Genomic DNA, 27,353 nt, shown 5'->3' with positions numbered 1-27,353 from the left:
CCATCCGCACGGCCAAAATAACAGCGACCAAAATGTCTTCGAACAAAAAATGACAGGGGAACGGTTACGACGGAACACAGGGGGGGGGAGCGAGGGCGCGCGGCGACGCGGAGCTCGCGGCCGCGCGATCGCCGGGCTAGCCGGAGGCTTGGCTGCCGCCCGACTGCGACGCCTTGGCGGCCGCCGTGACGATGCCGCCTTTCGCCTCCGAAAGCTGCGCGGGGGCGGGGGCGTCCGGGCGCGCGGCGCGCGGCGCGCGCGGCGGACGCGGGCGCGCGCCTTCGCGGACAGCGAGTCCAGGTAGGCCTGGCTCGCGCTGGCGATCTTCGCCGTGTAGCGATTCACGAGCCATCGCGCGACCGGGTAGAGGAACAGGATCAGGTAGAAGGCCATGATGAGCGTCCGCGCCTCTTGCTTCATGAGATAATCGAAGTCGATCTCCGTCTCGCCGCTTCGCACGAGGGGCAGCCCCAGGACGAACAGCCAGAGCGGGGCGCATCGCGCGGCCATGGTTCCCGCCGAGCCACGTCGGGTCCTCGGACCGCCGGCGGACCTGGCCAGCGGCCTTGGGCAGCGTCGAGTTGGGGTAAATGAAACAACTTGCACATATCCATTTGCTTGCGGGAGAGGGTGGCAGGCAGCCCGAGGTGCGCGCGCGGGGCCGCGCTGCCCCTCGCGATCCGCTGGAGCCATGTCCAACGGCATGCTCGAGGGCGTGGCCGTCGTCGAGGCGGACCGCTGGGGCGACGCGATGCAGACGTGGTCCTTCCCGGAGCTCGGCGGCGTGCCGCTCGACAGGTGCGGCCTCGGCGAGGCGGACGATTCCTACGGCGTGCTGCGCTTCTGGAGCGTGGGGCCCCTGTGCTACTACTGCTTCCCGGAGAAGGTCGGCAAGGCCCTCGAGTTCACGAACGCCGCGGCCTTTGCGCTCGTCTTCTCGTCGCGCGAGCGGCACCCGGCGCGCGCGCTCGCGCTCATGCGCGAGTGCCTCGTGCCCGCCTACCGCGAGGGCGGGCCCATGAAGCTGCTCCAGGCCTTCCTCACGCTGCAGACGTCCGGCGCGTCGCCGGGCGGCGCGACGAACTACCTCGCCTTCGCCGCGGACAAGGGCGGCGCGCCGCCGGGCACGACGGAGCTCGTCGTCGAGGCGCCCGACGACGACGACGCGTAGGGCGGGCGAACTAAAGGCGGCCGTCGGCGCTACGATGTTTCGCCGGAGGGTTACGCTACATTAGCGCTTGGAGTGCACTCACGTGGTTCAACATTAGACGTTTACCTCACGGCTTGGATGATTGTCATGGGGGAATGCTCGATGAAAAATCGTTCGCGGCAGCCACGAAGGCGGCAGCCGCCAAGGTGAACGCTTTTTTGTCTCAATGCTCGACGGAAGAATGATGTTGCTCGTCGTCGTCGGGCTCGTGGTCGGGTCCGCGGCGGCCGCCGGGGGCGACCCGGTCCACCGGCACCCCGGCCTCGCATCCTCCGCGCGGCTCCACGGCGAGGCGCGGAAGCTCCGGCGCGACCTCGAGCCCGCACTGCCCCCGGCCGCGCGCGAGGCCGTCGACGGCGCCCTCGCGAAGCACGCGTCGGCCATGGCGGCCGTCGACGCCGCGGCGGCGCGCGGCGACGAGGCCGGCGCGAGGGTGCTTTTGGGCACCCTCAAGAAGAGCGAGGGCCGCGCGAAGAGCCTCTTCGACGCCGCGCTCGGCGACGACGCGGCCGCGCTCGCGGCCGCGCTCGCGGGCGCGGACGCGCGCTCCGCGCTCCGCGCGACGCCCGCTTCGCTAGAGGCGGCCACGGGCATCGCCGCGGCGGAGCCCGTCTGGGGCGCGCCGTTTCGCGAGATGGCCGCGCTCTTCGACGGCGAGCCCCCGCTCGAGGCCCTGGGCGTGAGCGCCAAGTTCCGCGCGGACGGGTCGTCGTCCGTGGCGCGCTACCACGTCTTCCTCCAGCTGCCCTGCCCGAAGTGGGCCCTGCCGCGGGCCGAAGCCCTGAGCGCCGCGCGGCGGACCGCGGCCGCGCTGGACGCGCCGCCGCTCGTCGGCGCGTGGCTCGACGCGGTCGGCGCCGCGGCCGGCGAGCTGCCCGTCTTCGGGTTCGGCGTCGACAGGGACGCCGGCGCCGCCAAGGTCTACGTCATGAGCCAGCCGGCGATGGGGCGGCCCATGCCCGTCTTGCCGCTCGAGACGGGCGCCGCGCCGCGCGCGGCGGACGCCGCGCTCCCCCGCGCGAGGCCCACGGCCGGCGGGTCCGAGGCGCCGCGCATGCTCAGCCTCGAGTGGGTCCTCGGGTCCTCCGACGTCGCCCTGCGCCAGTACTTCGTCGAGGACCTTGGCGACGACGGCGTCCGCGCGAGCCGCGACCGCTTCGACTCGCTCGGCGACGCGGCGCTCGCGGACGCCTTGGACGACCTCGCGCGCGTCTACCGCGGCGCGACCGAGGACATCGCCGTGACGCCGTTCTACGACCCGGCGCGCGTCGGGCCCGCGGCGCCGCGCGCGGCCGCCGCGCGCGCCAAGGTCGGCCTCCGCCTCGATTCGGCGCCGCGCGACGGCGCGGCGGAGGTCGCGGCCGCGCTCGCGGCCGCGCGCGTCGACGGCGCCGCGGCGGCGGCCTGGACCGCGGCGTCTGCAAACATTTCCCACGCCGTGAGCAACGTCCAGGTCGGCCGCGGCTTCGTCACGCTCTACCGGCACCCGTCGGAGTTCGGCCGCGTCGACGTCGCCGCGCACGCGCAGCTCTCGCGCGGGACCGCGGCCCGGCGCCGGCGCCTCGGGGCCCCGGGCAGCACCGCCTCCCCCCTCATGGACGCGGGCCACTACGACGACGATTTCGCCAACATGTCCGCGTGCGAGGACGCGCGCGTCCAGTACCACGACCGCATGCTTTGGGGCAGCGACGATTACGGCTGCAAGGACGCCGTCAACGCGCTCGCGTCCAAGACGGACGAGTGCCCGGCCGCGTGCGGCCAGGTCATCGGCGACCTCATGGCCGCCTGCGGCGACTGCGGGGAACAGACGGTCACCTGCGACGAGAACATCGCCGACGACTTCCACCACGGCCAGGTCAAGTACAGGGTCGTCTACGGGTCCATCTTCTTCTACGACCCCTGGCACCTCCACGGCCTCGTCGACGACGGCAACGGCTACGGCTACGGCTACGGCTACGGCTACGGCTACGGGTTGTCCGAGGCCGCCCAGGCCGCGGCGGCGGCGTGGAACGCCGAGATCGAGATGGAAGCCCGCGCTGTGCGCGCGTCCTCCGGCTACGGCTACGACACCTGGGAGCCGTCCGCCTTCCCGACGCCTATGCCTACGCCTCTGCCTACGCTTATGCTTACGGACAACTCGACGGGCGTCAATCCGGAGCCCTCGGTCGTTCCTACCTCCTCGCCGTCCTCGGTGTCCTACGCCTGGCTGGACGACTGGTCCGTCTCCGCGTGCCGCGAGGAGTTGAAGACGTACGTCGAAAGCAGCGTCCGCGACCTGGACTCCGAGAACCGCATCTTCGACGGTCCCGAGTTCGAGTGGTCGCATGATGATTCTATTACGTACGAGAACGGCACCGCGGTGTACGCCGCGGAGGTCAAAGTCAAGGCGATGCTCGGCTACGCGTGCCTGCCGGGCCTCGACACCAAGGACGACGGCGCCATGTTCGTCGACGAGGCCTGCGTGAACGCGACGTTCCTCGACGAGATCGCCGAGCGCGTCCGGGCGGGCGTCGAGGCCTTCGCCAACGCCACGGTGACCTGCGCGCTCCACGAGTACTCGTGGTCCGACGCCGCGGACGACGCCTACGCGGTGAACGCCGGCGAGTCCTGGGGCACGATCAAGCACGCGGACCTGCCGCCGGGCAAGGTCTGGCGCGAGCCCTACGGCGACGGGACGATGAACGTCGACATCGGCCTCTGGGCGCCGGAGGGCTGCCGCTACCCGTACTACGCCTACGACGACCTCAAGGACGGCTCGCTCTGCGACGAGTGCTCGTCGCTCGCCGACGCCGTCGCGGGGACGGCGATCTGGGGCGGCGTCTGCTTCGACGGCGACGAGTCGGACCTCGTCGACCAGACGTGCAGCTGCGCGTGCAGGGACCTCATCGAATCCATCCAGGACGCGTGCGACGACGGCACGTGCACGACGACGGAGAACGTCTACGCCGAGGCGCCCGACTGCCGCGCGTGCGAGGCCTACGACGCCGAGAGCTACCTCGGCGACCTCGAGGACGGCACGATCTGGAGCAAGGGCGACACGTGCGTCGAGGATACTTACGACTACTACAGCGGCATGACCGCGACGGTCCTCGCGGACGAGTGCTACGAGGCCCTGGCCTCGCCCCTCGACAACACCTGGGAGCCGTCCGCCTTCCCGACGCCTATGCCTACGCCTCTGCCTACGCTTATCGTGAAGTTCTCCGACGGCGCGTTCGAGTGGGCCGGCATCTTCGAGATGGAGCACGCGGACCACACGTGGATCGCCCAGAAGGTCGACGGCGCGTACGCCGACGAGACCATGACGTTCGTCGCGCTCGAGGCCGACTCGTGCGACGAGGCCGGCCTCGAGGGCGCCGAGGCCGCCCTCACCGGCGACTGCGCCGACCTCGCCAACGGCGGCACCATCGAGATCGGCACCTGCTACACCCTCATCTTCGACCAGTCCGTCTCGACCAGCACGTGGACCATCGAGGTCGACCACCGCCGCCGCCTCGAGGACCACGACCACTCCTGCGTCGCCATTTTCACGCAGCACGTGCCCATCGAGTTCGAGGAGGACACGCACTACCTCCAGCTCGACGGCGAGGACGTCGAGCCCATCGCCGAGGAGGGCGCCGACGGCCACGCGCCGACCGACGGCCCTACGACGCTGCTCGGACCGTCGCCGTCGGCGGGGCCGTCCTACGGCCCCACGACGGCATCGTGGCCGACCCAGGTCCCCACGACGCCCACGCCCGCCGTCCACAGACCCGACTCCCGGGCCGACGCCCGAGCCGTCCGCGGAGCCCACGCCCGAACCGACCCCGGAGCCCACGCTCGAGCCGTCGCCGGAGCCCACGCCCGAGCCGACCCCGGAGCCCACGCTCGAGCCGTCGCCGGAGCCGACGCCCGAGCCGACGCCCGCGCCGACGCCGGAGCCGACGCCGCGGCCGTCGACGGTTCCCACGCCGGAGCCGACCTCGCCCTCCCTCCAGATCACCAGCGTCGGCGTCTTTTCCACCTGCGTCTCAAACGTCGAGTGCGCCATCGTCTTGACCTACGTCGGCCGTTCCGACGCCTGCCGGGTGCTCGACGTCGTCGTGGCCGACGTCGACGGGAACGTCATCGGCGAGGCGACGACGCGCAACGACGGCTTCCAGACGAAAGTGACCTCGGGCGACGCCGAGGTCAACGAGTACACGATGACGCTGCGCTGCGCGGACGACGCCGCCGTGGCGGACTCCTTTAGGTTCTGGGTGTCGTACACGCCCGCGCCGACGTCGATGCCGACGGACCCGCCGCCGACGCCGTGGCCGACGCCGGACTGCGACGATGGGACGCTCCGGACGCTGGAATGCCTCGACGACGGCACGTTGCTGTACGGCCCGAGCTGCGACGCCTGCGACGACTGCGACACGATGGATATCTCGGGGTACGGCTACAGCTGCGAGCCGGGCACGACGACGTACTACCACGACGCGGACCTGGACGGTGAAATCGACGCCGTCTCGGAATTCGCCCCCTGCTGGTGCGAGGCGGGCGACTCCACGTTCGCGCCCACGGTCGAGACGTGCGAAGACAGCGCGTCCTGGTACTGGAAGAAGTCCAAGTACGACTGCGACTTCGTCGCGAAGAAGTCGAAGCGGTGCAAGAACAAGTACACGGACTTCGACGACGTCTCGAGCATCGACGCCTGCCCCGTCGCCTGCGGCGAATGCGAGTCCCCGTGCGAAGACAGCGCGTCCTGGTACTGGAAGAAGTCGAAATACGACTGCGACTACGTCGCGAAGAAGTCGAAGCGGTGCAAGAGCAAGTACGCGGACGAGGGCGGCGTCTCCAGCTTCGACGCCTGCCCGATCGCCTGCGGCCAGTGCGAGGCCCCGTGCGAAGACAGCACGTCCTGGTACTGGAAGAAATCCAAGTACGACTGCGCGTGGGTCGAGAAGAAGATCGCCAAGCGGCGCAAGGCCAAGATTCGCGACGACGACGACGTCAAAGCGAAGGAGGCCTGTCCTGTGGCGTGCCAGGAGTGTTAAGTTGTTTTGTTGTCTAAGAGTCGCCGGGCTTCAACGTCGCAGCTTGAGGCCGTATTGCATCCGCATCGCTGGGCCACCACGATGTTTGCTGCCGCCGCCCTCGCCCGCCGCGCGCCCACGGCGCTGCTGCGCCGGTCGGTCGCGCCGCCGCTCGCGGCCGCGCCGGCGGCGTGGGCCGGCCTGGCCGGGGCCGGCCTGCCCTGGGGCGCCCTCGCGGGCGCGCGGCCGTCGAGCGGCGAGGCCGTGCGGCTGAACACGCTGCGGCCCGCGCCGGGGTCGACGAAGCAGGCGAAACGCGTCGGGCGGGGCATCGGGTCGGGCCTGGGGAAGACGGCGGGCCGGGGCCACAAGGGCACGCGGAGCCGGAGCGGCGGCAGCGTCCGCGTGGGCTTCGAGGGCGGGCAGACGCCGCTGCACAAGCTGCTGCCCAAGGTCGGCTTCCGGCCGCCGCGGCGCGAGGCCCTGGACCCGCTCAACGTCGGCGCCGTCCAGCTCTGGATCGACATGGGCCGCCTCGCGTGCGGCGAGCGGGAGCTCCTGACGACGCGCGACCTCGTCGAGTGCGGCCTCGTGTCCAAGAAGACCCGGGGCGTCAAGCTCCTCGGCGGCGACGGTTCCGCGCTCACGGCCAGGGTGCACCTCGAGGTGAGCCGCGCGTCGCGGGGCGCCATCGCGGCCGTCGAGGCCGCGGGCGGCACGGTGACGTGCGCGCACTACAACCGCCTGGCCATGCGGGCGCTGCTCAAGCCCCACAAGTTCGCCGACCGGGGCCTCCCGAAGCGCGCGCGGCCGCCGCCGCGCCTCATGCGCTACTACGTCGACGACGCGCTCCGCGGCGAGTACGCGCCCGCCGTCCAGCTCCGCAACCGCGAGCTCGGGCTCGCGAAGCGCGGCGCCGCGGCGCCGACGGCGCTCTAATTTTCGCACGCCCACCGGGTCCCTCGGCGCGCCCTCTTAGAGCCTCGCGAGCCGCGCCTCGACGTCCGCGAGGTCCGCGCGGAGCTCCGCCGCGCGGCCGAGCTTCTCCGCCTGCTCGGCGTTCGGCGCGAGGCCGCCGTTGACCTTGGCCTGGAGCTCCGACACCGACTTGAGCTTCTTCTTGAGGGCCTTGGCCCGCTTCGCGAGGTCGTCCTCGGGCGCGGCGGCCGCGGCAGGCGCGGCGGCCGCGACCGGCGCGGCGGCCGCGGGCGCGGTCGCCGCGGCCTCGAGGGCCTTCTCCTTGGCGGCCTTGCGCGCGGCGTTCTTCTTCGCCGATTTCGACAGGGGCTTGGCCGCGGCGCCGCCGGCCGCGGGCGCGGAGCCCGGCGGCGGCGCGCCCGGCCGCCGCGGCGCGGGCGCGTTGCGGCTCGCGCGCGTCTCGTACTTCTCGACCTCGTCCTGGGGCACGTAGGACTTCCAGGTGCCGTCCGGCAGCTGCTCCGCGCGCACGCGCCGGTCCTTGCGCCGCGTGCCGTCGGGCCGCTTCGTGCCAGGGATGACGACGCACTTGTCCGGGTAGACGGGCCGCCCGTTCTGGTCAACGCCGATGGCAGTGTTCGCGTCGCGCGGCGCCTCGCGCCGCTGCTCGTGCCACCCGTCGCCGGCGAGGGCGCTCATTGCTTGGTTTGTAGCGGCAACTCAAGGCCTTGAAGAGCGGATTGAAGCGCCGGCGAGGGCGCTCATTGCTTGGTTTGTAGCGGGACTCAAGGCCTTGAAGAGCGGCTTGAAGTAGTGCTCGCTGAAGCGTGGCAAAAAAACATTGGCCTCTCAGGCTCTCGAGGCCTCTACGGCGCACTTTACTTAAGCCTCCCTCGACGTCGGCGCGCAGAGTCGAAAAACGCTGATTGTGCGTGTCGCTTTTCGTCTTTAAAAAGGAGCGCGCTCGCGAGCTAGACCTCGCCCGCGAGGAGCGGCGTCGCGAGCGCGGCGGCCGGCGCCGGCGCGACGGTGACGCCGTCGACGCAGTCCGCGCACTCCGGGTGGACGTGCGCGTCGAGCTGCATGAAGGCGATGATGAGGAGCGCGTCGGTCCACTCGGCGAGGGCCGGCAGGCTCGGGAGGACGCCGCCGAGGCCCGCGGCCGCGGCCGGGGGCGCGAGGGCGCGGCGCGCGGCGCCGACGAGGAGCGCGGCGACGCCGACGGCGTCGCGGGCCGCGTGCCAGGCCGCGCGGCCCTCGCGGACGCCGCCCTGGAGCCGGTCGCCGAGGAGCGTGAGGGCGATGAAGGCGTCGTAGCCGACGAAGTAGAGCAGCGCGCCGAAGACGTGGAGCGGGAAGTCCTCGGACTCGTCGCAGACGCCGACGATGGACAGGCCGAACATGGCCGCGAGCGCGATGGCCAGCCCCCGGCGCCGGAGCGTGTACGTCGGCGGCGTCGCCATGTAGAACGACGCGTGCGCGACGTAGCCGAAGTGCGTCCCGAGGACGACGGCCCAGCGCGAGAGCCAGTTGCCCGGAATGGGCGCCCACATGTCCGAGATGAACCACAAAACGCCCGGCTCCACGGGCAGGTAGCCGACCCAGAGCCCGAGGACCGCGGACCCCGCGAGCGTGCCGAGGTACAGCGCCGCGCAGGCGCGCGCGCACGTCCGCCCCGAGAGGCCCCAGACGAGGTCCGCGTCGTCCGAGGACGTCATGCCGAGGCGCCAGCCCGCGCGGCCGCAGGTACAACGCACCTGGAGCACGGTCCACGCGCAGACGAGGCCGACGTTCGACCACTCGAACACCGCGAGGGCCCAGTTCGGCGTGACGTCGAGGCCGGGCGGCGCGGCGCGCAGCGCCGTGCAGACGCACGACGCGACCGCGAGGCCGACGAGGCCGGGCCGCTCGCGGAGGGACACGACGAGCATCTTCACGTCGTAGAGCACGAAGAACGTCACGGCGAAGGCGCTGTGCACGGGGTCGTAGCCCTCGCAGTCCGGGTTCGCGGAATCGCAGATCGACCCGACCCAGCTCAGGCAGAAGACGCCGCCGACGCCGAGCGCGAGCGACGCCCAGCGCCAGGCCTTGCCGTCGCCGGACGTGAAGAACATCATGACCTGGACGACGTAGAAGAGCGCGCAGGCGTTGCCGAGCACCCAGCGGGAGACGTACGTCCCGGGCGCGCGGTCCCACGTGTTCGAAATGCACGGCAGGAACGCGGGCCCCTCGCCCTTGGCGAGGTAGATGGCGTAGGTCGTCAGGATCATGCCCATGACCGACAGGGCCGTCGCGGACGCGTAGGCGAGCGCCGAGGCCTCGAGCGCCGGCGGCGGCGCGGCGGCGACCTTCTTCCGACGGCCGTCCGTCGCTTTCGAATTTCCGCGCGCGGCGGCCTCCGCGAGCGCCTTGGCCGCGCGCGCCTTGGCCTCGGCCGCGCGCGTCTCCTCGGCCGCACGCGCCGTGGCGGCCGCGCGCGCCGCGGCGGCCGCGCGCGCCGCGGCGGCCGCGTCCACGGCCGGGTCCTCGGGTAGATAGCCGTCGCGCGCGGCTTGGTCGCAGACCTCTTTGTACTTGAACGCCGCGCGCGCATGGGCCTTGGAGTCGCACGCCCTCTCCGCATCCACCATCTCCGCTCTCGCGGCGGCGAGGTCCGCGAGGACCTGGGGAGGGATCTTTGCCGTTGCGGCCTCCATGGCCGCCGCGAACTTCGCGAGGACCTCGGGATACATCGCGTCGTGCTTCTTGTAGGTAACGCCATCGATTGTTATGTCACTGTCGTCGATTTGATTCTGCTGCTTGCGCCACATGTCCTCTTCGCTGGGCCCATCGCAGGGTTCGTCAGAGCGCAGAGCCATCTTGAAAGTCGACGCGGCCAATGAAGCGCCGAAGTAATTTGCGGCCGGCAAAGGGGCTTGTTGAACATCAACTTGAACAGCTTAGACCGCACTCGACACCGTCGAGAGCCGCCCCAGCCGCGCTCGACACCGTCCAGAGCCGCCCCAGCCACGGTGATCAAAATCAAAAAAGACAGGCTTATCATCGAGGCTACAGGACCGCGGCGGAGATGCCCGGGAGGCCCGCGGAGAGGGAAAACCCGGCCGTGAAGCCGTAGCAGGCGCCGGAGATGAAGGAGACGGCCTCGCACTTCGTCGAGAGGTGGCACATCTGGCAGCAGGCGGCCTCGTCGGCGACGGTCGTGATGAACGCGTTGACGCCGTCGAGCCCCGTGTCGGCCTTCCAGGCGCACGTCGACGGCGTCGGGCCCGGGGGCGTCGAGCACTGCGCGTGGCACGACGAGTAATCCGCGTAGGCCCCAAAGGGCGCCTCGACGCACTGGCCGCTGGAGCAGGCGTACTTCGTCGCGGGGCTCGCGCAGGACGCTTCGCAGGACTGGTAGTCGGCGAAGCTGCCGGCGGCATTCTCCACGCACTGGCCGTTGGAGCAGGCGTACTTCGTCGAGGGTTCGGGCGAGCCGCAGGACGATTCGCAGTCGGCCTTGGCCCAGAAGGCGCCGCCGGGGGCGAGCGCGCAGGTCTTCGTCGCGGCGTCGCAGGCGTACTTCATGACCGACGGCCCGGGCGAGCCGCAGGCCGCCTCGCACGAGGCGACGTCCGCGTAGGCGCCCGACGCGCTCTCGACGCACTGGTCGTTCGCGCAGGCGTACTTCTTCGTCGTCGGCGCCGAGCCGCAGTAGCCGTCGCAGGACGCCTTGTCGTGGAAGTAGCCGTAGGGGTTCTCGTAGCACGTGCCGTACCAGCAGCCCCACTTGGACGCGCTCGGGGTTTGGCCGCACGACTTTGCGCAGTCGGCCTCCGTCGCGTACTGGCCCCGGGCCGAGGGCACGCACTGGTTGTTCGCGCACGCGTACTTGGTCGACCCGGAGCCCGTCAGGCGCGCGCCCTTGGCGTACGTCGCGCCGCTGCCGAGGCCGAGCATGTTCTTGTTGCGGACGACGCGGAAGTAGCCGTTCTCGCCCCAGCTCGACGCCCAGGAGTTCTTCACCTTCCAGTAATCGACGCCGTTCTCCGTGCCGTAGCCGACGAGCAATACGGCGTGGTCCTGCCGACTCCCGCATTGGTAGTTGTCGATGATGCCGCCGCGGTACGACTGGAAGTTGCAGTCCTCCGCGTCGATGAGGATCGACAGGGGCCGCTGCTGGAGGGCGCTGAGCATGGCCTGTTCGCCCTGGGCGGCGACGGAGCCCTCGACGGTCATGACGGACGCGCAGGCGTTGCGCCGGCAGGAGCCCGTCTGCCCCGAGCCCGACGTGTACGCGTAGTCGGATTCCGCGCAGACGCCGCCGTTGGACGCGACGAAGCTCAGGGCCCCGGAGGGGAAGCCGCCGTTGCAGCCGTAGGACGAGCTGTCGCACTGGACGAGCTGCTCCTCGGAGAGCGACAAGAGCGAGCCCGTCGCGGCGAAGAGCGCGCCCTCCATCGCGCCCGTCGTCGAGAACGCCCAGCAGCTGCCGCACTGGCCCTGGTTCTTGACGCCCGTGACGGCGCCCTTGGCGACCCAGTCCAGCGCGCCGCCGGCGGCGAAGTCGAAGTCGGCGGGGATGACGTGCTGCTCCAGGCGGCTCGTGTTGCGCGCGCTGGTCGGAATGCCGCCGAGCATCGTGTCGCGGAACTGCTCGGGGGTGAGATCACTGAACTGGTTGTGGCCGACCTCGTAGGTGTGGCCGCCGGCGTTGTGCGCCGCGATGGCCTCGCTGCGCGCGAGGAAGGCGGTGCGGGCCGCCTGCTCCGCGGCGGGCGTGGCGTAGTGCTTCGCGTACTTCGCCTTCCAGGCCGCGAACTCGTCGGTGCTGGTGCTGCCCCGCAGGCGCACGACCTTGGCCGAGGCGGGCGCGAGGAGGGCGAGGGCGAGGACGACGGTGCTGGTGCTGCCACGCAGGCGCACGACCTTGGCCGAGGCGGGAGAGAGGAGGGCCAGGGCGAGGACGAAGGCGTTCATGCTTGCGTTTTGGAGCGGGGGTGGTGTGTTGGAGTGTGGGTTGCTTGCTTTTTGGAGTCTGGTCCATCTTCCAGCGCCGATTGGAGGGCTGCCCAATGGGAGCACTCGGCCAACGAGAGCAGCTTCGGTTGTTCTCTGCAGCACTTTGCCAGCAATGATGATGTTGCACCGACGCAGAGGCGTCAACAATGGGCACAGCTCGCGTTGCGATCGCACTCGTCGTCTGCCTCCTAGGACACACAACCGCGCTCTCACTCGCAACAGCAGCGTCGCCGCTGCAGGCGATCCAATCCTTGGACGCGAGCCTCCAGAGCCGACTCTACGCGCGCTACGGGTCGCTGGCCGCCGCGGGCGCCGCGGCGGAGGGCGTCGGCGTCTGGCGCGGGTGCTTCCTCAAGGGCCGCGTGCCGGACGACGCCTTCGACGGCGCCGCGTGGCCGGGCGACGCCGGCGCGCGGTCGCGGTGCCAGCGCGCCTTCGCGCCCGTCGCGCGTGTCGTCGGCCGCCACCCGCGGCTCGCGCGGCCGGCGCTGCGCGCGCTGGTCGAGGCCGCGTTAGAAGACGACGCGGGCGCGGAGGCCGCCGCGCTGCGGTCCGTCGTCGACGGCGTCGGCGCGCTCGAGGCCGTCTACGGCGACGGCGCGGACGCCGTCGTCGACGCGGTCCTCGAGGCCGAGGACCTCGCGGCGCTCCTGGGCACGGCGGCGTCGTCGGGCGCGGGCCGCTTCCAGCGCCGCGCGGCGGCCTTCGAGGCCATGCGGCGCTGCGCGGACCGCGTGGGCGACGTGGAGGAACTCGCGCCGCTCCCCTCGCTCGGCCGCCGCGCGACGGCGGCGTCGGGCGCCAGCAGGTACGGGAGCGACGCGCGGCGGAGCCGCGACGGCGCCCGGGGCGCGTGCGTCCGCGAGGCGCCGCCGGCGACGGAGGGCTTCGACGGCGAGACCCTCGGCCGCGACCTCGCCGCGCTCGCGCCGAGCCGCGCGGAACTCAAATCTTCAACCCGACTTCAATGTGAGTTTTGGACCCAAGTTCTTCCGCTCTGCTTCGAGAGCTCGACGAGAGCGATCGCTTCGTCCAAAAGTCAGCCGAATCGACTTCGATGTGGCCGAGCGAGAGCATTTCCAAGTTTGGTCGGGACGTCCCGAACCAGCCGTTGATTTCCACACAGGCGCCGAGCGAGCGCCTGCTCCTCTGCGACGGCTCGCCCCTCTTCCGCGCGCGCTACGGCGACCGGGCCCTGCGGTCGGCGGCGCCCCTGGGCCTCGACGACGGCGCGCGCGTGTCCCCCGCGCGCGCGAAGCGGCGGCTGCCGCGGGGCCGCCGGGGCCCGCTCGTCGTCTGCGTCGACACGTCCTACTCGATGACGGGCGCGCGCGAGGGGCTGGCCAAGGCCGTGGCCCTCGCGGCCGCGCGCGCGGCGAGCGACCAGCGGCGCGCCTGCGTCGTGCTCGCGTTCGGCGCGGGCGACGAGCTCGCGGAGCTCGAGCTGCCCGGGCCCGCGGACCCCGCGCGCGCGCCCGAGCGGCTCGACGGCCTCCTCGACTTCCTGGAGCGGGGCTTCGGCGGCGGCACGGACGTCATCTCGCCGCTGCGGCGCGCCGTCGCGCTCCTGCGGGCGCGGCCGGCCTTCGCGGACGCGGACGTGCTCCTCGTGTCCGACGGCGAGCTCATGGACCCGCCCGTCGACGCATCGACGGCCGCGGACCTCGACGCGCTGCGCAGGAGCCGCGGCCTGCGCGTCGCGGGGCTCCTCGTGGGCCGGAGCCGCCGCGGCGACGGCCTCGAGCACGCGGCGCCGGGGAGCCCCTTCGACGCGCTCTGCGACGGCGTCCACACGTTCCTCGCGGACCACGACGACCTGGCGCTGCTGATGGGCGCGTCCGCGCGGCCGCCGCCGTCGTCGACGGCGCTCGCCGCGGCCGCGCGGCGCCCGCGGCGCGGCGTCCGGCGCCGCGGCGGCCCGCTCTTCGCCGCCGCCGTCGACGCGGACGCGGCGGCCGTCGAGGCCGCGCCGCCCGCGTTCCCCGTGGCGCCCGCGGACCTCGAGGCGGCCGCGGCGCACCTCGAGCGGGGCCTCGTGGAGCGGTCCGCGGAGGCGCGGCTCGTGTTGCTCGGCGCCGTCGGCCGCGAGCACGTGCTCTTCGTGGGCCCGCCGGGCGTCGCCAAAAGCCTCCTGTGCCGGCGCCTCGGCGAGCTCTTCGGCGGGCCGTCCTTCGAGATCGCGCTGACGCGCTTCACGACGCCCGACGACGTCTTCGGGCCGTTGAGCCTCGCGGCGCTCAAAGACGACGCGTACCGCCGCGCGGCGGACGGCTTCGCCCAGGAGGCGCCGGCGGTCTTCTTCGACGAGATCTTCCGCGCGCGGTCGCTGCTGCCGGCGCTCCTCGCGCTCCTCAACGAGCGCGTCTGGCAGGACGGGCCGCGCCGCCGGCCCGCGGCGTTGGTGTCCGCCGTCGCCGCGGCGAACACGCTCGGCGGCGACGACGACGACGACGACGACGACGCGCTCTACGACCGCTTCCTGATCCGCCGCGAGGTCGCGCCCGTGTCCGACGCGGCCGTCGCCGACCTGCTCCTCGGCGACGACGTCGACGGGGCGTGCCCGCGGGCGTTCCTCGCGCCGCTGCTCGCCGTCCCGAAGCCGCCGCGGGCCGCGCTGCCGCGGTTCTTCGCGGAGCTTTTCGGCGACGCGCGCGCGTTCCTCCGCGACCGGGGCGACTACGTGAGCGACCGGCGGCTGCGCAAGTGCGCGGACCTCGTGCGCGTCGCCGCGCGCGCGAACGGCCGCGGCGCCGTCGGCCCCCTCGACGCGCTCCTCGCGGCGCACGTGCTCTGGCAGCGGCCCGAGAGCCGCCAGCCCCTCGAGGCCTGGCTCCTCGACCGGGTCGTGCCCGACGACGCGCCGACCTTGGCGACGCTCCTCCGCGCGGCGTCGTCGGCGGCGGAGGCGGCGGAGCTCGCGGCCGCCGTCGACGCGAGCCTCGGCGCCGTCCGCGACGCCGAGGCGGGCGTCGCCGGCGGCCAGCTCTTCCTCGCGCCCGACGCGCTCCTCGCGGCGCGCCAGGCGCTCGCGCCCCTCGCCGCGGGCCGCGCGGCCGCCCTCGAGCGCCTCGCGGACCGGGCGCGCGCCGTGGCCGAGGGCCGCGAGCTCCCGGACGACGACGACGAGTTCGCCGCCGCGCCGAGGGCCGCGCCGGCGCCCGCGCCGGGGGACGACGACGATTTCGACCTCACGATGTCCAAGAAGAAGGCGAAGAAGGAGCTCACGGCCGCGGAGTTCCGGAGATGGACCGCGGCGCGCGCGGACCTGAGGGGGTAAAGGTGCTACGACCATGCCGTGTGGCACGAGCCGCGGCTGCCCGAGATGCGAGGCTGCTCGCGCTGAGCCATGCGCGTTCGCCTACCCTGGGTCGTCGCGGCCGCCGTCGCGCGGGGGCTCGAGGTCCACATGGGCGACGGCGGTATCGTCTACTACGGCGGCGGCGACGACGACGCCGCGGCGCGCGACTTCTGCGCGGCCCACCGCGTCGTCGATGGGTCCTGCGCCGCGGAGCTCCGGCGCATGAGCCGCGAGCTCGACGCGCCGGAGGTCGACGCGCTCGACGCGCCCGCGGGCGCGTTCGGCGGCGCGTGTCCCAACGCCTCGTATACCCTGCCCCGGCACCGCCGCCGCGTCGCCCCGAGCGCCTCGGCGCTGGCGTCGTTCGGACGGAAGCTGGGAGCGCTGGCGCGGAACGCGAGCGCGCTCGAGATCGGCGGGCCCACGACGGCTATGGGCGGCCTGTACGCTCAGGAGTGGGCGTCCGTCGACGTCGTCAACTGGTCCGATCAAGCGGTTCGGAAAATCCAGGGCAACCGGTACGGAGGGGATCTCGTCGCGGCGACGGGCGGGGGGGCGACGAGCGGGTCCGCCTTCTACGTGGACGGCCGCCTCCTGGGGCAGCTGGTCGTCGGCGACGGCGGGCGCCTCGAGCACGTCGCCGACGGGTCCTACGACGTCGTCATGGCGTTCCACGTGCTCGAGCACTTCGCCGACCCGCTGCGGGCGCTCGCGGCGTGGCGTCGCGTCCTCAGGCCCGGCGGCTACTTCGTCGTGAGCGTGCCCTGGGCGGAGCAGACCTACGACAGGCGCGTGCCCGTGTCGACCATCTACGACCTCATCCTCGCGCGCGCGGACGCCGCGGACTCGTCGGACGACCCGGAGGTGCTCCGGCGCCTCGAGCATCGCGTCCGCGCCTACCACCGCCTCGTGGACCTCGACACGTGCCCCCACTGTTGCGACGACCTCGCGACGGCGCGGCGCCTCAAGGGCTACCACTGGCACGCGTGGGACCTCGCGCTGCTCCAGGAGGCCATGGCGTGCATCGGCGCCGCCGTCGAGTACCTCGACATCGTGGACAACTGGCACCAGCTGGTGATCGCGCGCGTGCCGGATTAAGCGCCGCACCGTGCGATCTCGTGCCGGGGTAACCCTGAAGACGCCCGTGAAGGAAAACATCGTTGTCGAGCCCATCAAACCGCCGGAGGATGGGGCTGCCCGACAGGCCTATACTGGCGCCGGCCCTGCGCGCGGGCGACACGGTGACGATCGCGTCGACGAAGACGCTGGCGAAGATGGCGAGCGACTGGGACCCGGCGGCCGGCGGGCCGTGCCGCGTGCTGCGCGTCGGCGCGGGCGGCGACGCGGCGTCGCCGCGCCTCGTGGACCGCAACGACCTCGTCCGGGGCGACGTTGTGGACCAGCGGCGCGTGGGCCCGCTGCTCTACCGCGCGTCCCTGGAGCTGAAATGCGAAACGCGGGCCGCGCCCGCCGTGTGCTTCGTGAGCTGCTACGGCCTCGTCGCCGAGCGCGCGGTGCTGCTGCACGGCGTCGAGCCGTCGACGGCGAGCGTGTCCGTCTACGCCCTCGGCGAGCGCGAGCTGCGCGCGCTCTGCGCGGCCGGCGGCGACGAACCCGCGGCGGCCCTGCTGGCGCGGTGGCTCGGGACGGAGGGGTCGGCCGCGACGCACAAGCGGCGGCTGTCGCGCGCGGACTGGACGACGGTGCTCCGCTGGGTCTGCGCGCGCCTGAGCCTCGCCGAGGAGGCCGGCGGCCTCGTGCTCGCCTGCGACGACCTCGCGGCGCCGCCCGCGCCGCCCGCGCCGGAGCCCGCGCCCGCGGCGGCCGCGCCCGACTTCGAGGACGTCGGCGACGTCGCGGTCGGCGCCTTCGCCGCCGAGGCCTACGACCGCATCTGCGCGGCGGCGGGCGACGCGCGGGGGCCGGCGACGCCGCCGCGCGAGCCGGACCTCGCGCGCGCGGCCGCGTCCACCGTCGGCGACTACGGCGCCGCGTGCGCCGCGGCGCTCTGCGACGCGGCGGTCTCGGACCTCGGCGCGCCGCCGGCGAGCCCGCGGGGCGTCGCCGACCGGGCCTACGCGGACGCGGTCGCCGCGGCGCTCGAGACCGTCGACCGCGACGAGGCCGCGCCCGTCGCGGAGCGGGGCTACGCGGACGTGCGCTCCGCGGCGCTCGCCGCCGTCGAGAGCGACGCCATCCGCCGGCGCAAGCGCCTCCCGCCCGCGGCGTCGCGGCCCCACGCGAAGCACCTCGTCATCGAGGCGAAGATCGACGCGCTCGAGCGCGAGATCGAGGCCAAGCTCCGAATCGCGCAGGGCGGCGACGCGGAGCCCGCGGCCTTGGCGTCGTAAGGTTGTGCGGAGGCGTTTGCCGCGGTCTTTGGCGTCTGTCGACGGCGTTCCGGACCGTGTTCCGGACCATGTCGCAGCGCCGCAGAGGCCATACGTCGACCCACTAGCTTGAGGTAGGAGATGCCGCTGATTGTCGCCACACTGCGGCAGCATGGCCGCGCTCTGTTGCATCACTTCAGCGATAACTCCTGCGCGTTAAGAGAGCGTCGCTCCAGCGAAGAGCATCTGTGCAATGCGCCTCGTCGCCTGGGCGCTCGCGCTTTCAGTATCATCGTCGCTGACGTCGAAGAAACCGTTCACGCACCGCGTCGTCGTCAAACACGTGCCAGCCTGGGTCCCGCACGAGCGGCTCCTCGGCGACGGCGCCTGGCAGCCAGAGGACGACGGCGGCCTCGCCTGCGACCTCACGACGCGAAACGCCTGCGACCTCGCCGCGCGGCTCCGCGGCGTCGGCCTCGGCGGCCGCAAGCTCGACGTCGTCGCGACGCCGAAGCTGCCGCGCGCGGCGGTCCGCGGCGCGCGGCTCGAGGACGCGCGGCGCCGGCGGACGACGAGCCCGGGCTTCGCGCGGCGCGGCGCCAGGCTCGACGCCGAGGGCAAGTTCAGCCTGACGCCCGAGCGGCTCGCGCTCGACGTCGGCGCGCGCGCGCGCGGGACATCGGTCGTCGACGCGACGTGCGGCTGCGGCGGCAACGCGATCGGCTTCGCGCGCGCGGGCTGCGCGGTCCTCGCCGTCGACGTCGACCGCCATCGCCTCGACCTCGCGCGGCACAACGCGAAGCTCTACGGCGTCGACATCACCTTCGCGTGCGGCGACGCGACGAAGCTGCCCGAGGACAGGTCCGCGGACGTCCTCTTCGTCGACCCGCCCTGGGGCGTCGACTGGAACAAGACGGCGACGCCGCTGAGCGCCCTGCCGCTCCTCGAGGACCTGCTGGCCCTCGCGCGGCGCCGGAGCTTCCGGCGGGTCCTGGCCAAGGTGCCGCCGTCCTTCGACCCGGCCACGGTGCCCGGGGCCGCGGCGGAGGCGATCTTCGGCCACGAGGCCGGCGACTACCGCCGCGTCAAGTTCGTCCTCCTCGACGTCGACGTCTCTCGCGATAGCACGTGAGTTTCTTTAGCGGGGCCGGGGGGCGGGCATGTGCAACAGACAGGGGTCGGGAGGCGCCGCTTCGCGCGCTCCGCGGACCGGGGGGGGGGGGCGCGCCCCTAGGGGAGCTCGAGCGCGGGCTTGACCGCCACCGTTTCGTAGCCGGGGACCGTGTCGTGGGGGTCGCCGACGGTGAGCTTGATGTAAAGCTTGTAGAGCTCGCAGCCGGCGCCGCAGGCGACGGCGCCGACGGCCGCGAGGACCCAGCCCCACCACTGGATCGAGTCCGTCGAGTTGCCGCTGAGGCCCGGGTCCCCCAAGGGGTAGAGGCCCATGACGGACGTGGAGAGGCCGGGCACCAGGAGCGCGCACCAAAGCGCGGCCTGGGCCGACGCGATGGCCTTGTTCATCGTCGGGTTCGAGAACGTCTTGACCCAGATGGGCTCCGTGAAGGACCGCGCGGTGTAGGCGCGGATGTTCTCGGCCCAGACCAGGGCGATGAACGCGACGGTGCGCGCCTTGCGGATGGCGAACTCCGTGCACTCGGCGAAGTTGTCGTCGTCGCCCTCGTCGCGAACTCCTCGTACTTNGTCGACGAGAACATGCCCGAGCCCCAGACGACGCAGGAGTCGCGCGTCTTGCGGTCGATGTTCTCCGTGAGGTAGGTGCCCGCGTAGGCGTGGAGCGCGACGACGTAGGTCGCCGTGATGCCCGCGGTCATGATCATGCCGTTCGCGATGATGCACTTCCACATCCAGGGCATGATGACGGGCTGGGCCTTGGGCCGCGGCTTCTTGTCCATGAGGCCCTTCTCCGGCGGCTCGACGCCCAAAGCGATGGCCGGCGGCAGGTCCGTGACGAGGACGAGGAAGAGGATCTGGAGCGGCTCGCGCATGATCGGCAGGCCCGAGACGACGCAGAGGAAGATCTGGAGGACCTCCGCGAAGTGGACGGACATGATGAAGGACACGAACTTCTCGATGCCACTGTAGATGCCGCGGCCCTTCTCGACGGCCTTGACGATGGAGCAGAAGTTGTCGTCCGTGAGGATCATGTCGGACGCGCCCTTGGCGACCTCCGTGCCCTCGAGGCCCATGGACACGCCGATGTCCGCCTCCTTGAGCGCGGGCGCGTCGTTGACGCCGTCGCCCGTCATGGCGCTCACGAAGCCCTGGCGCTGGAGCGACTTGACGATCTCGAGCTTGTCCTCGGGCTTGGCGCGCGCGAAGACGTTGACGCGCAGCGTGAGCGCGTCCATGGCCGGCTCGTCGAGGTAGTCGTCGCCGCCGCCGGGCCGCAGGCTGCCGCAGTCGACGGCGTCGCCGTCCTGGGACCCGTCGGCCGCGAGGATGCCGATGTTCCGCGCGATGGCCTGGGCCGTCTTGAGGTAGTCGCCCGTGATCATCACCGTGCGGACCGTCGCGGAGTTCGCCGTCGCGATCGCGGCCTTGACGCCCTGGCGCTCGGGGTCGATGGACGCGACGAGGCCGAGGAACGTGAGGCCCCCGCCGAGGATGGCGCTGAGCTTGTCCTCGACGTCCGCCTCGTCGTCGTAGGGCAGGGACCGCAGGGGCGCGCACGCGATCGCGAGGACCCGGAGCGCCTCGGAGCTCAGCGCGTCGACGGTGGCGTCGATCTTGGCGCGCGTCGCCGCGTCGAGGGCCCCCACGGAGCCGTCGGGGCGCAACGTCTTGGCGCAGGACTCGAGGACGTAGTTCGGCGCGCCCTTGACGTGCGCGACGTACGGCGACGCCAGACCGACGGCCTTGGGCGCGCCGTCGAGCGCGCCGCCGGCCGTCACCACGGCCATCATCTTGCGGCTCGAGGAGAAGGGGATCTCCGTCGCGCGCGGGAAGAGGGGCTCGAGGTCCGCGGCCCAGAGGCCGCACTTGGCCGCGGCGACGACGATCGGCGCCTCGGACGAGTTGCCCTTGGGCGTCCAGACCATCGCGCCGCTCTCGTCCTCGACGCGGTTCAGCGTCGTCGAGCAGCAGAGCACGGCCGACGCGAGGGCGGCGCGCACGTTCGCGTGCGCCCGGGCGTCGTCGCCCTCGGCGAACGCGAGGTCCGGCCCCGGCACGGCGCCGGCGACGCCGACGGAGCCGACGGTCGGGTCGAAGCCCCGGCCGGAGACGACGTAGTCCTCGCCGCCGAACAGGGCCTTGACGCAGCGCATCTTGCCCTCGGTCAGCGTGCCCGTCTTGTCCGTGCAGATGACGGACGCGGAGCCGAGCGTCTCGACGGCCGCGATCTTCCGCACGAGCACGTTCTCCTTGACCATGTCGCTGCAGCCCGTCGACAACGAGATGGTCACGGTGAGGGGCAGGCCCTCGGGGATGGCCGCGACGGTCAGCGTCACGGCGATGAGGATCATGTAGAGCCACGACGGCACGTTGCCCTCGGGGTCCGGCACCTCCATCGCCGCGCCGACGACGAAGACGATGACGCAGCAGGCGATGGCGAGGACGCCGATCTTCACGGCGAGCTTCTCGAGCTGGACCTGGAGCGGCGTCATGTTGCCCTTGGTGTCCGGGAGGCAGCCCGCGCCCTTGGCGCCCGCGTCGTCCGTGAGCAACGCCGCGATCTGGCCGACGCGCGTGCGCATGCCCGTGTGGACGACGAGGGCGCGGCAGTTGCCCGCCTTGACCGTGCACGACGAGAAGATCATCGTGTCCTCCGTGAGCTTCGCGGCCGCGCCGGGCTTCTTCGGCTTGACCTTGTCGGTCTTCGACACGTCCTCGGACTCGCCCGTGAGCAGCATCTCGTTGACCTTGAGGTCCGCGGCCCGGACGACGCGGCAGTCCGCGGGCACGACGTCGCCCGTGGCGAGGAGGATGACGTCGCCGACGACCAGTTGCGTCGAGTCGAGCTCGACCTCCTCGCCGTCGCGCACGGCGACGGACACGGGCGACGACAGCGCGTCGAGCGCCTCGAGGGCGCCGTTCGCCGCGTTCTCCGACGCCGCGGCGATGTAGGCGTTGAGGAAGACGATGATGAAGATGGCGATGGAGTCGACGTAGGACAGCGCGGAGCCGCGCCTCGCGGCGTCCGTCGCGTTGACGCAGGCCGACGCGACGCACGCGGCGATGAGGAGGAGCGTGATGATCTGGCTCAGCTGGATGAGGAAGAGGACGAAAAAGGTCACGCGCGGCGGCTTCTCGAGCTCGTTGGGGCCGTCCTCGGCCAGCTTCTCCGCCGCGAGCTCCGCGGGCAGGCCCCTCTCGAGGTCGGACCGGAGCTCGTGCGCGAGTTTAGCCTTGTCGATGTTGTGGAGCTCGGCCTGGTTCGTGAAGTCGAACTCGAGGGCGTCGTCGATGTTCGCGAGCTCGTTGAGCTTCTGGGCGGAAGCCTGGGAGAAGACGCGCTTCTTCGGGTCGTCGAAGCGGTGCTTGTGCCGCGCCTTGTCGAGCGCCTCGCGGACGGGCGTCGCGACCTCGGGCGGCGCCGCGAGGGCCTCCGTGTAGGAGATGCCCCGCGCGGGCTGCTTCCGCGGGTTCTCGACGTAGGCGACGAACTCGTCGCGCGTGAGCTCCGTCTTCAGGGGGTCGAAGTCCTTTTCCACGCTCGCGGACCGCGACCGCGACTTGCCCTCGAAGGACTGGCTCCGCGACCGGCCCCGCCGGAGCGAGTCCTTCTCGGACACGCCGTCCCCCATCTGCGCGTTTCGTTTCTGTGGGGATGTCGCCGCAATGCTCGACGACGCCGGGAGGTGCCTCTCGAGCGAAAGTGCAACTTTTTGGTTGCCTGCGGAGGGTCGGACAAAAAATACGCTCGAGACGACGACAGCGCCTCGCAGAGCTGCGCGAAGGCAGCCGCGTCGGCGCGGTTCCGCGTGCTCGTTGGCCGCGCCGCGCCGTCCGGGGCTCGGCCAAAGACCTTGCTCGAAGGCGCGCGTGAAGTTTTCGTCGCGCGACTCGCTGCCGCGGCGTTCTAACGTGCGCCGGAACGTCCGATTTGGTGGGTCGGTCGTCGAGGTGCGCGAGATCTCCACGGTGAGTCCTGACCCATTCGCGACAGCGACCTCCGGAAACGTCACGGGGAACCGAAAATCAAGTTTGGGTCAGGTTCGAGCGTACTCAGGACTGTGTGGCACACCCTCGCTCCAAGGCGTTCTCGCAGGCGCCAAACCGCTAGAGCGCGGCGTTTGGACCCACTGGCGTCGATCCGACCACTTCGAACGATATGGCCGGGCGGAGTGGTACATGGACGAGGCCTCCGCAGCCTCACGCGACCGCTGGGCTGGATGATCCGCGCCAACGCGCTCAAACCGGTCCTCTCCAAAGAGGCACTTTCGAGGCCACTGTGGCGCCATGAAATACGCGCGTGCGCTGGCCATACGGCCTGGACGGACTCCTACTACCACCAGCACCATCGCCTCAGCGTTGGATCCACGTCCTACGACCGTGATCCGCACGTCCGCGGTCTGCAGCGGGATCCACCGAGTTCCTCTATAGATCCGGAGAACTGCGCGGCGCATAGCGTGTCCATAGCGGTGGCCCTGGGGGTTTGGAGGGTCGTTCGGGACGCCCCAAACGGCGCGTCCAGCGACGGCAACAACGAAGAGCCAAGCCGGAGAAAAAAATTTCAGTACGTTTTCGGCGTCCGCGGACCGCGGCGTACTTCCTACGTATGTTCTCGGTTTTTCGGGCATAACTTTTCACTAGCGACGAGCTACCATGATCGCAGACAAGCTCCAACATCCCTGAAGGACGCTTTGGACGGGTGGCGACACGGGGCCACCGCGCGAGGTCGATAAAAAAAATCGATTTTCCAGCCCTCCGCAGGCAACCAAAAACTTGTTGCCTTTGGGCGAGCGGCGCGAAATGCGCGAAATTCACAGGGCGCGTGCACGCGACCTTCCCGCCTTCTTCTCCGCTCCTTTCTATATATCGGAACGAGCCGAGTTGCGGTAGCTCTCGGTGTCCGAAACGCGGGCGCGCGTTCGCGCGAGACGCGCGCAGCGACGCGGCGGTTTCGCGTATGGCGGCCGGAGTATTTCGGAGGGTAAATACCGGTATGGTAAAATACCGGTATATACCGGTATATACCCGGGCCCGTTTTCCCATACCGGGTATTTCGGTTTTGGGCATCCATATCCCGTAGACGGGTACGGCGCGGCTGCAGGGGCTCGGCCGCGACGAGTCGCGCCACACGCAGATCAGCATCAACGGAAACGACGCGAATGACATCCTTGACGGCAACGGTAACGACACCATCACGATCATCGGAAACGAAGCGTCCTACGTCCACGGTGGACACGGCGACGACACCATCATCATCAGCGGAGACGGCTCATATTACGTTTTCGGTGGTCCTGATCACGACTCGTGCTCGATGATCGGGGAGGCTCTCTACGCAGATGATTGCGAGGGCGAGGCTAACGTCGACACCGGCGTGAGAGCTCTCTACGACATCAAGGTCGAGGACGACGACGAAGCGAACGAGATCAACGGCACGATCACCTCGGCCGATCCCGCGGCCGTCTCCGTCGAAGGCCTCGAGAACGTCACTTGCCTGAGCATCGACGCGCCCGCGAACTACGCCACCTTCGCCTAACCGGCGACCTCGAGTCATCCGCGGTCCGGCCGCACGGTGCCGCCGCGGGCCCATGCCCCGCGGCAGACGGCGCCGCGGGCCGCGGACCGGAGGGGGCGCGTCGGACGGCGCCGCGGGCCCATGCCCCGCGGCGAGCCGCAGACGCGCCGCTCCCTACCCCCCCCATCCCCTCCCCCTTTGAGAGATTTATCCCCCGGGGCTCCCGACGCCGCGTTCAGCGCGACGTCGCTGCCCCACGCCAACGGCCTCGCCAAGCCGCCGCGGCGCTCCACCACCGCGGACCGAGCAAAACTCGCGCCCGCCGCCGATCGAGGTAACACTACGATTCGTTGCTCGACAAGCGGCAGCGCTTGCGTCGGTTGAACATGAGAAGCTCCCCCCGTGCATCGCGAGGCCACGCGTGAGCCTTCGGCGAGGCGCGTCCGCCGCGCGCCATCCCCGGCGCGGCGCGCCTCCGTTCCCGCCCGCGCCTCGGTACCCCACTCGGGGGCCTGACGCGCGAAGAAACGAAGCTAATAGAACGGAACCCAGCTCCGGTTCGCCCAACGCGGGCGGCTCGACGGCCGAGCGCGCGCCCATCGACGCCGCGTCGACCCGCGCTGGCCGAGCGGAAGGCCGCAGAACAACCATCGACGCGCCAAGCGCCGCCGCCGCCTCGAGACCGAGCGCCGCCGCAGCCGGCCTCGACGCGCCCGCGCCGATGAGCACGACCGCCACCGATGGCACCGTGGAGATCACGATGACGCACGCCGTGACCGGCGAGGCGGCGTCGAGCTGGAAGCACAAGGCGGGCCGGCGCGAGGGCCCGGAGCACTACCGCTTCGGCGACCTGACGAAGACGCTCGTCCACAAGGTCGCGGGCCCCGCGGAGCCCGCGCCCGACGACCGGTCGCCGGAGCTCGCCGTCACGTCCGTCAAGTGCCGCGTCCGCGTGCCGTGGGCGCAGCGCCTCTGGGACGACGCGCCGCTGTGCCGAAAGCTCCGCGAGCTCGGCCTGGGCCGCGCCGAGGCCGGCGGCGCCGTCGAGGTCGACGCGCGGACTTTCGGCGCTTCGCTCAGCGAGCGCGACGCGATCACGTGCCTGAGGCACGCGGACGGCGTCAACGGCTCGCTCAGCAAGCGGCCGCCGCTCGCGATGCCGCGCTACTGCGGCTCCCTGGACGCCTGCGACGCCCTGCGGGGCGCCTTCGACGCCTGCTTCGGCGCCGGGTCCTTCGACGGCGCCGAGAAGCAGTGGGCCGACGCGCCGCTCGGCGCGCGCTTGGCGCTCGCGCTCGCGCGCGACGAGGCGCGGCGCGCGGTCGCGTCCTCCGTCGCGGCGGACGTGCTCGGCGCGCTCCGGGGCGAGGCGGCGCTCTGCGGGGCCGCCTTCTTCGCCTTTCTCGCCGACGGCGAGCGGGGCGACGACTTCCGCGAGCTCCGCTACGACCGCGACGCCAAGAGCGTCGACGCCGTCGGCCGCTTCCGCTTCCGCTTCCGGCCGGGCACGCCGGCGCTCGACGTGCTGAGCCACCACGAGACGGGCGCGCGGTCGCGGCGCGACGTCGCCGACGCGCTCCGCGACTCCGGCGCGCGCGTCGCCTGGCTCGACGTCCGAAGCGCCTCGGGCGCCGCGCGGCCCGCGGCGCTCGTCACGGTGCCCCGCGGCGCGCCCCTGCCCGCGCGCGACGTCATCGCGACCCTGGCCGCGGCGGACGGGCGCGACGACTACGACGTCGTGTCCGCGGCCGTCGACGACTTCGAAACCGCGCGGGCCCTCGAGCCCGACGCCGCGGACCGCGTCCGCGCGAAGCTCCTCGTCGCGGACGTGTCGACGCTCCGCCGCCTCGCGCGCGACGTCGCAAGGCGCAAGGGCGACGAGCGGGTCGCCCGGGCGCTCGCGCTCTTCGCGGCGCCGGCGGCGGCCGCCGCGGGGAAGGGGTGAGTAACGGCTCGCGCTGGATCGCCTGTGCGCAATGGGTATCGGTGGCACGTTAGTGACAGCCTCGTCCTGAATTCACGTATATGTGCAATCAAACCATGTCTCTCGAGAGCGTCTTCTGCGGCGTTCCTGCCTTCAACGTCGCGAGATCAAAAGCTCCTTGCACTAAAAAAACCAGTAAAAGAGCGAGAGGCTACCGGCCGAGAACCACCGCCGCTACCAGGCGTCACGACGCTAACGCCGTCCATCCTTCTGTCTGCTCATGTCCTACTACTCCGGTGAACCCGGGCACGCCTGCCTAGGTTGCTTCGTCGCGTCGGAATTGATCGGCCCACGCTACGGATTCGATTACACCTTGGACCTCTGCGGTCTCTGTCGCGACCTATCGGCCGACGACCCCGAGAGCGAGGAAGAGTCGGAGGCCGCGTCGGAGGGGCCCTGCTGCTACCTCTGCGGCGACGGCACGAAACACCTGGAGCTTCTCGAGGGGTCGTGGGATTACGCCGCGGACGCGCCGCGATTTCAGCACGTGTGCCTCGACTGCGAGGGCGAGCACCGCCGGCTTCGACGGGACTCCCACAGCGAAGCCCTGCCCTCGCCCCGCTTCCTGCGGATGGACCACATCGTCGACGAGCCGCGCGACAGCCTGTCGTCGACGCGGCTCTCCTTCGACGACGAAGGCGAGTTCCCCCCGCGGTACTCCATGGGCCGCCCGCGGGCCGTGACGCTCGAGCTGTCGCCCTCCGCCGCCGCGCCGTCGCCCGCGCCGCCGAAGAAACGGCGGCGAAAGTCCCAGATCATGGCGTCCCGCCGCGCGGCCGTCGTCGCCTAGGAGAGGCGCGCGTGCCTCGCGCCGACGCCCATGCCTATCTAACCTCGTTCGCCTCCTACGGAGTAGATTCTGCCCGAGGTAGGCGTCGGCGCGGTGGGCCGCCTCATCGCTAGAGAGAGACGTTCGATACGAAACTTACGACGAAACGAAACTGCAACCTACGACGAAACGGCGCGCCTGCG

General features: G+C 71.7%; 8 protein-coding genes across 8 annotated transcripts; 4 read left to right on the top strand and 4 right to left on the bottom strand.

Moving 5' to 3' along the window:
* Positions 1–691: 691 nt before the first annotated feature.
* On the top strand, positions 692–1,171 carry AURANDRAFT_61201 (hypothetical protein; the record flags this gene model as incomplete). Its single annotated transcript, XM_009035151.1, has 1 exon — positions 692–1,171. The coding sequence occupies one exon, from the start codon at positions 692–694 to the stop codon at positions 1,169–1,171; it is 480 nt and encodes a 159-aa protein (XP_009033399.1).
* Positions 1,172–6,468: 5,297 nt separating this feature from the next.
* AURANDRAFT_8149 (hypothetical protein) lies at positions 6,469–6,927 on the top strand (the record flags this gene model as incomplete). The annotated part of the gene is made up of 1 exon (XM_009034637.1): positions 6,469–6,927. A coding segment is annotated over one exon (459 nt), but the record flags the coding sequence as incomplete, so codon positions are not given.
* A 1,131-nt stretch (positions 6,928–8,058) lies between these two features.
* AURANDRAFT_70695 (expressed protein) lies at positions 8,059–9,990 on the bottom strand (the record flags this gene model as incomplete). The annotated part of the gene is made up of 1 exon (XM_009034793.1): positions 8,059–9,990. The coding sequence occupies one exon, from the start codon at positions 9,978–9,980 to the stop codon at positions 8,094–8,096; it is 1,887 nt and encodes a 628-aa protein (XP_009033041.1).
* A 180-nt stretch (positions 9,991–10,170) lies between these two features.
* On the bottom strand, positions 10,171–10,689 carry AURANDRAFT_61198 (hypothetical protein; the record flags this gene model as incomplete). The annotated part of the gene is made up of 1 exon (XM_009034792.1): positions 10,171–10,689. One exon carries the CDS (start codon positions 10,687–10,689, stop codon positions 10,171–10,173), a length of 519 nt encoding a protein of 172 aa, XP_009033040.1.
* A 378-nt stretch (positions 10,690–11,067) lies between these two features.
* Positions 11,068–11,913, bottom strand: AURANDRAFT_2516 (hypothetical protein; the record flags this gene model as incomplete). Its single annotated transcript, XM_009034574.1, has 1 exon — positions 11,068–11,913. A coding segment is annotated over one exon (846 nt), but the record flags the coding sequence as incomplete, so codon positions are not given.
* A 356-nt stretch (positions 11,914–12,269) lies between these two features.
* Positions 12,270–17,772, top strand: AURANDRAFT_61197 (hypothetical protein; the record flags this gene model as incomplete). The annotated part of the gene is made up of 4 exons (XM_009035152.1): positions 12,270–13,109; positions 13,250–15,211; positions 15,524–16,461; positions 16,626–17,772. 4 exons carry the CDS (start codon positions 12,270–12,272, stop codon positions 17,770–17,772), a joined length of 4,887 nt encoding a protein of 1,628 aa, XP_009033400.1.
* A 1,209-nt stretch (positions 17,773–18,981) lies between these two features.
* Positions 18,982–22,517, bottom strand: AURANDRAFT_20268 (hypothetical protein; the record flags this gene model as incomplete). Its single annotated transcript, XM_009034791.1, has 2 exons — positions 18,982–19,380; positions 19,485–22,517. 2 exons carry the CDS (start codon positions 22,515–22,517, stop codon positions 18,982–18,984), a joined length of 3,432 nt encoding a protein of 1,143 aa, XP_009033039.1.
* A 2,601-nt stretch (positions 22,518–25,118) lies between these two features.
* AURANDRAFT_61195 (hypothetical protein) lies at positions 25,119–26,342 on the top strand (the record flags this gene model as incomplete). Its single annotated transcript, XM_009035153.1, has 1 exon — positions 25,119–26,342. The coding sequence occupies one exon, from the start codon at positions 25,119–25,121 to the stop codon at positions 26,340–26,342; it is 1,224 nt and encodes a 407-aa protein (XP_009033401.1).
* Between the last annotated feature and the right edge of the window lie 1,011 nt (positions 26,343–27,353).

The sequence above is a fragment of the Aureococcus anophagefferens genome (genome assembly GCF_000186865.1).
Source record: "Aureococcus anophagefferens unplaced genomic scaffold AURANscaffold_2, whole genome shotgun sequence".
Classification (NCBI taxonomy): domain Eukaryota; class Pelagophyceae; order Pelagomonadales; family Pelagomonadaceae; genus Aureococcus; species Aureococcus anophagefferens.
This window is presented reverse-complemented; position numbering and strand designations above follow the sequence as displayed.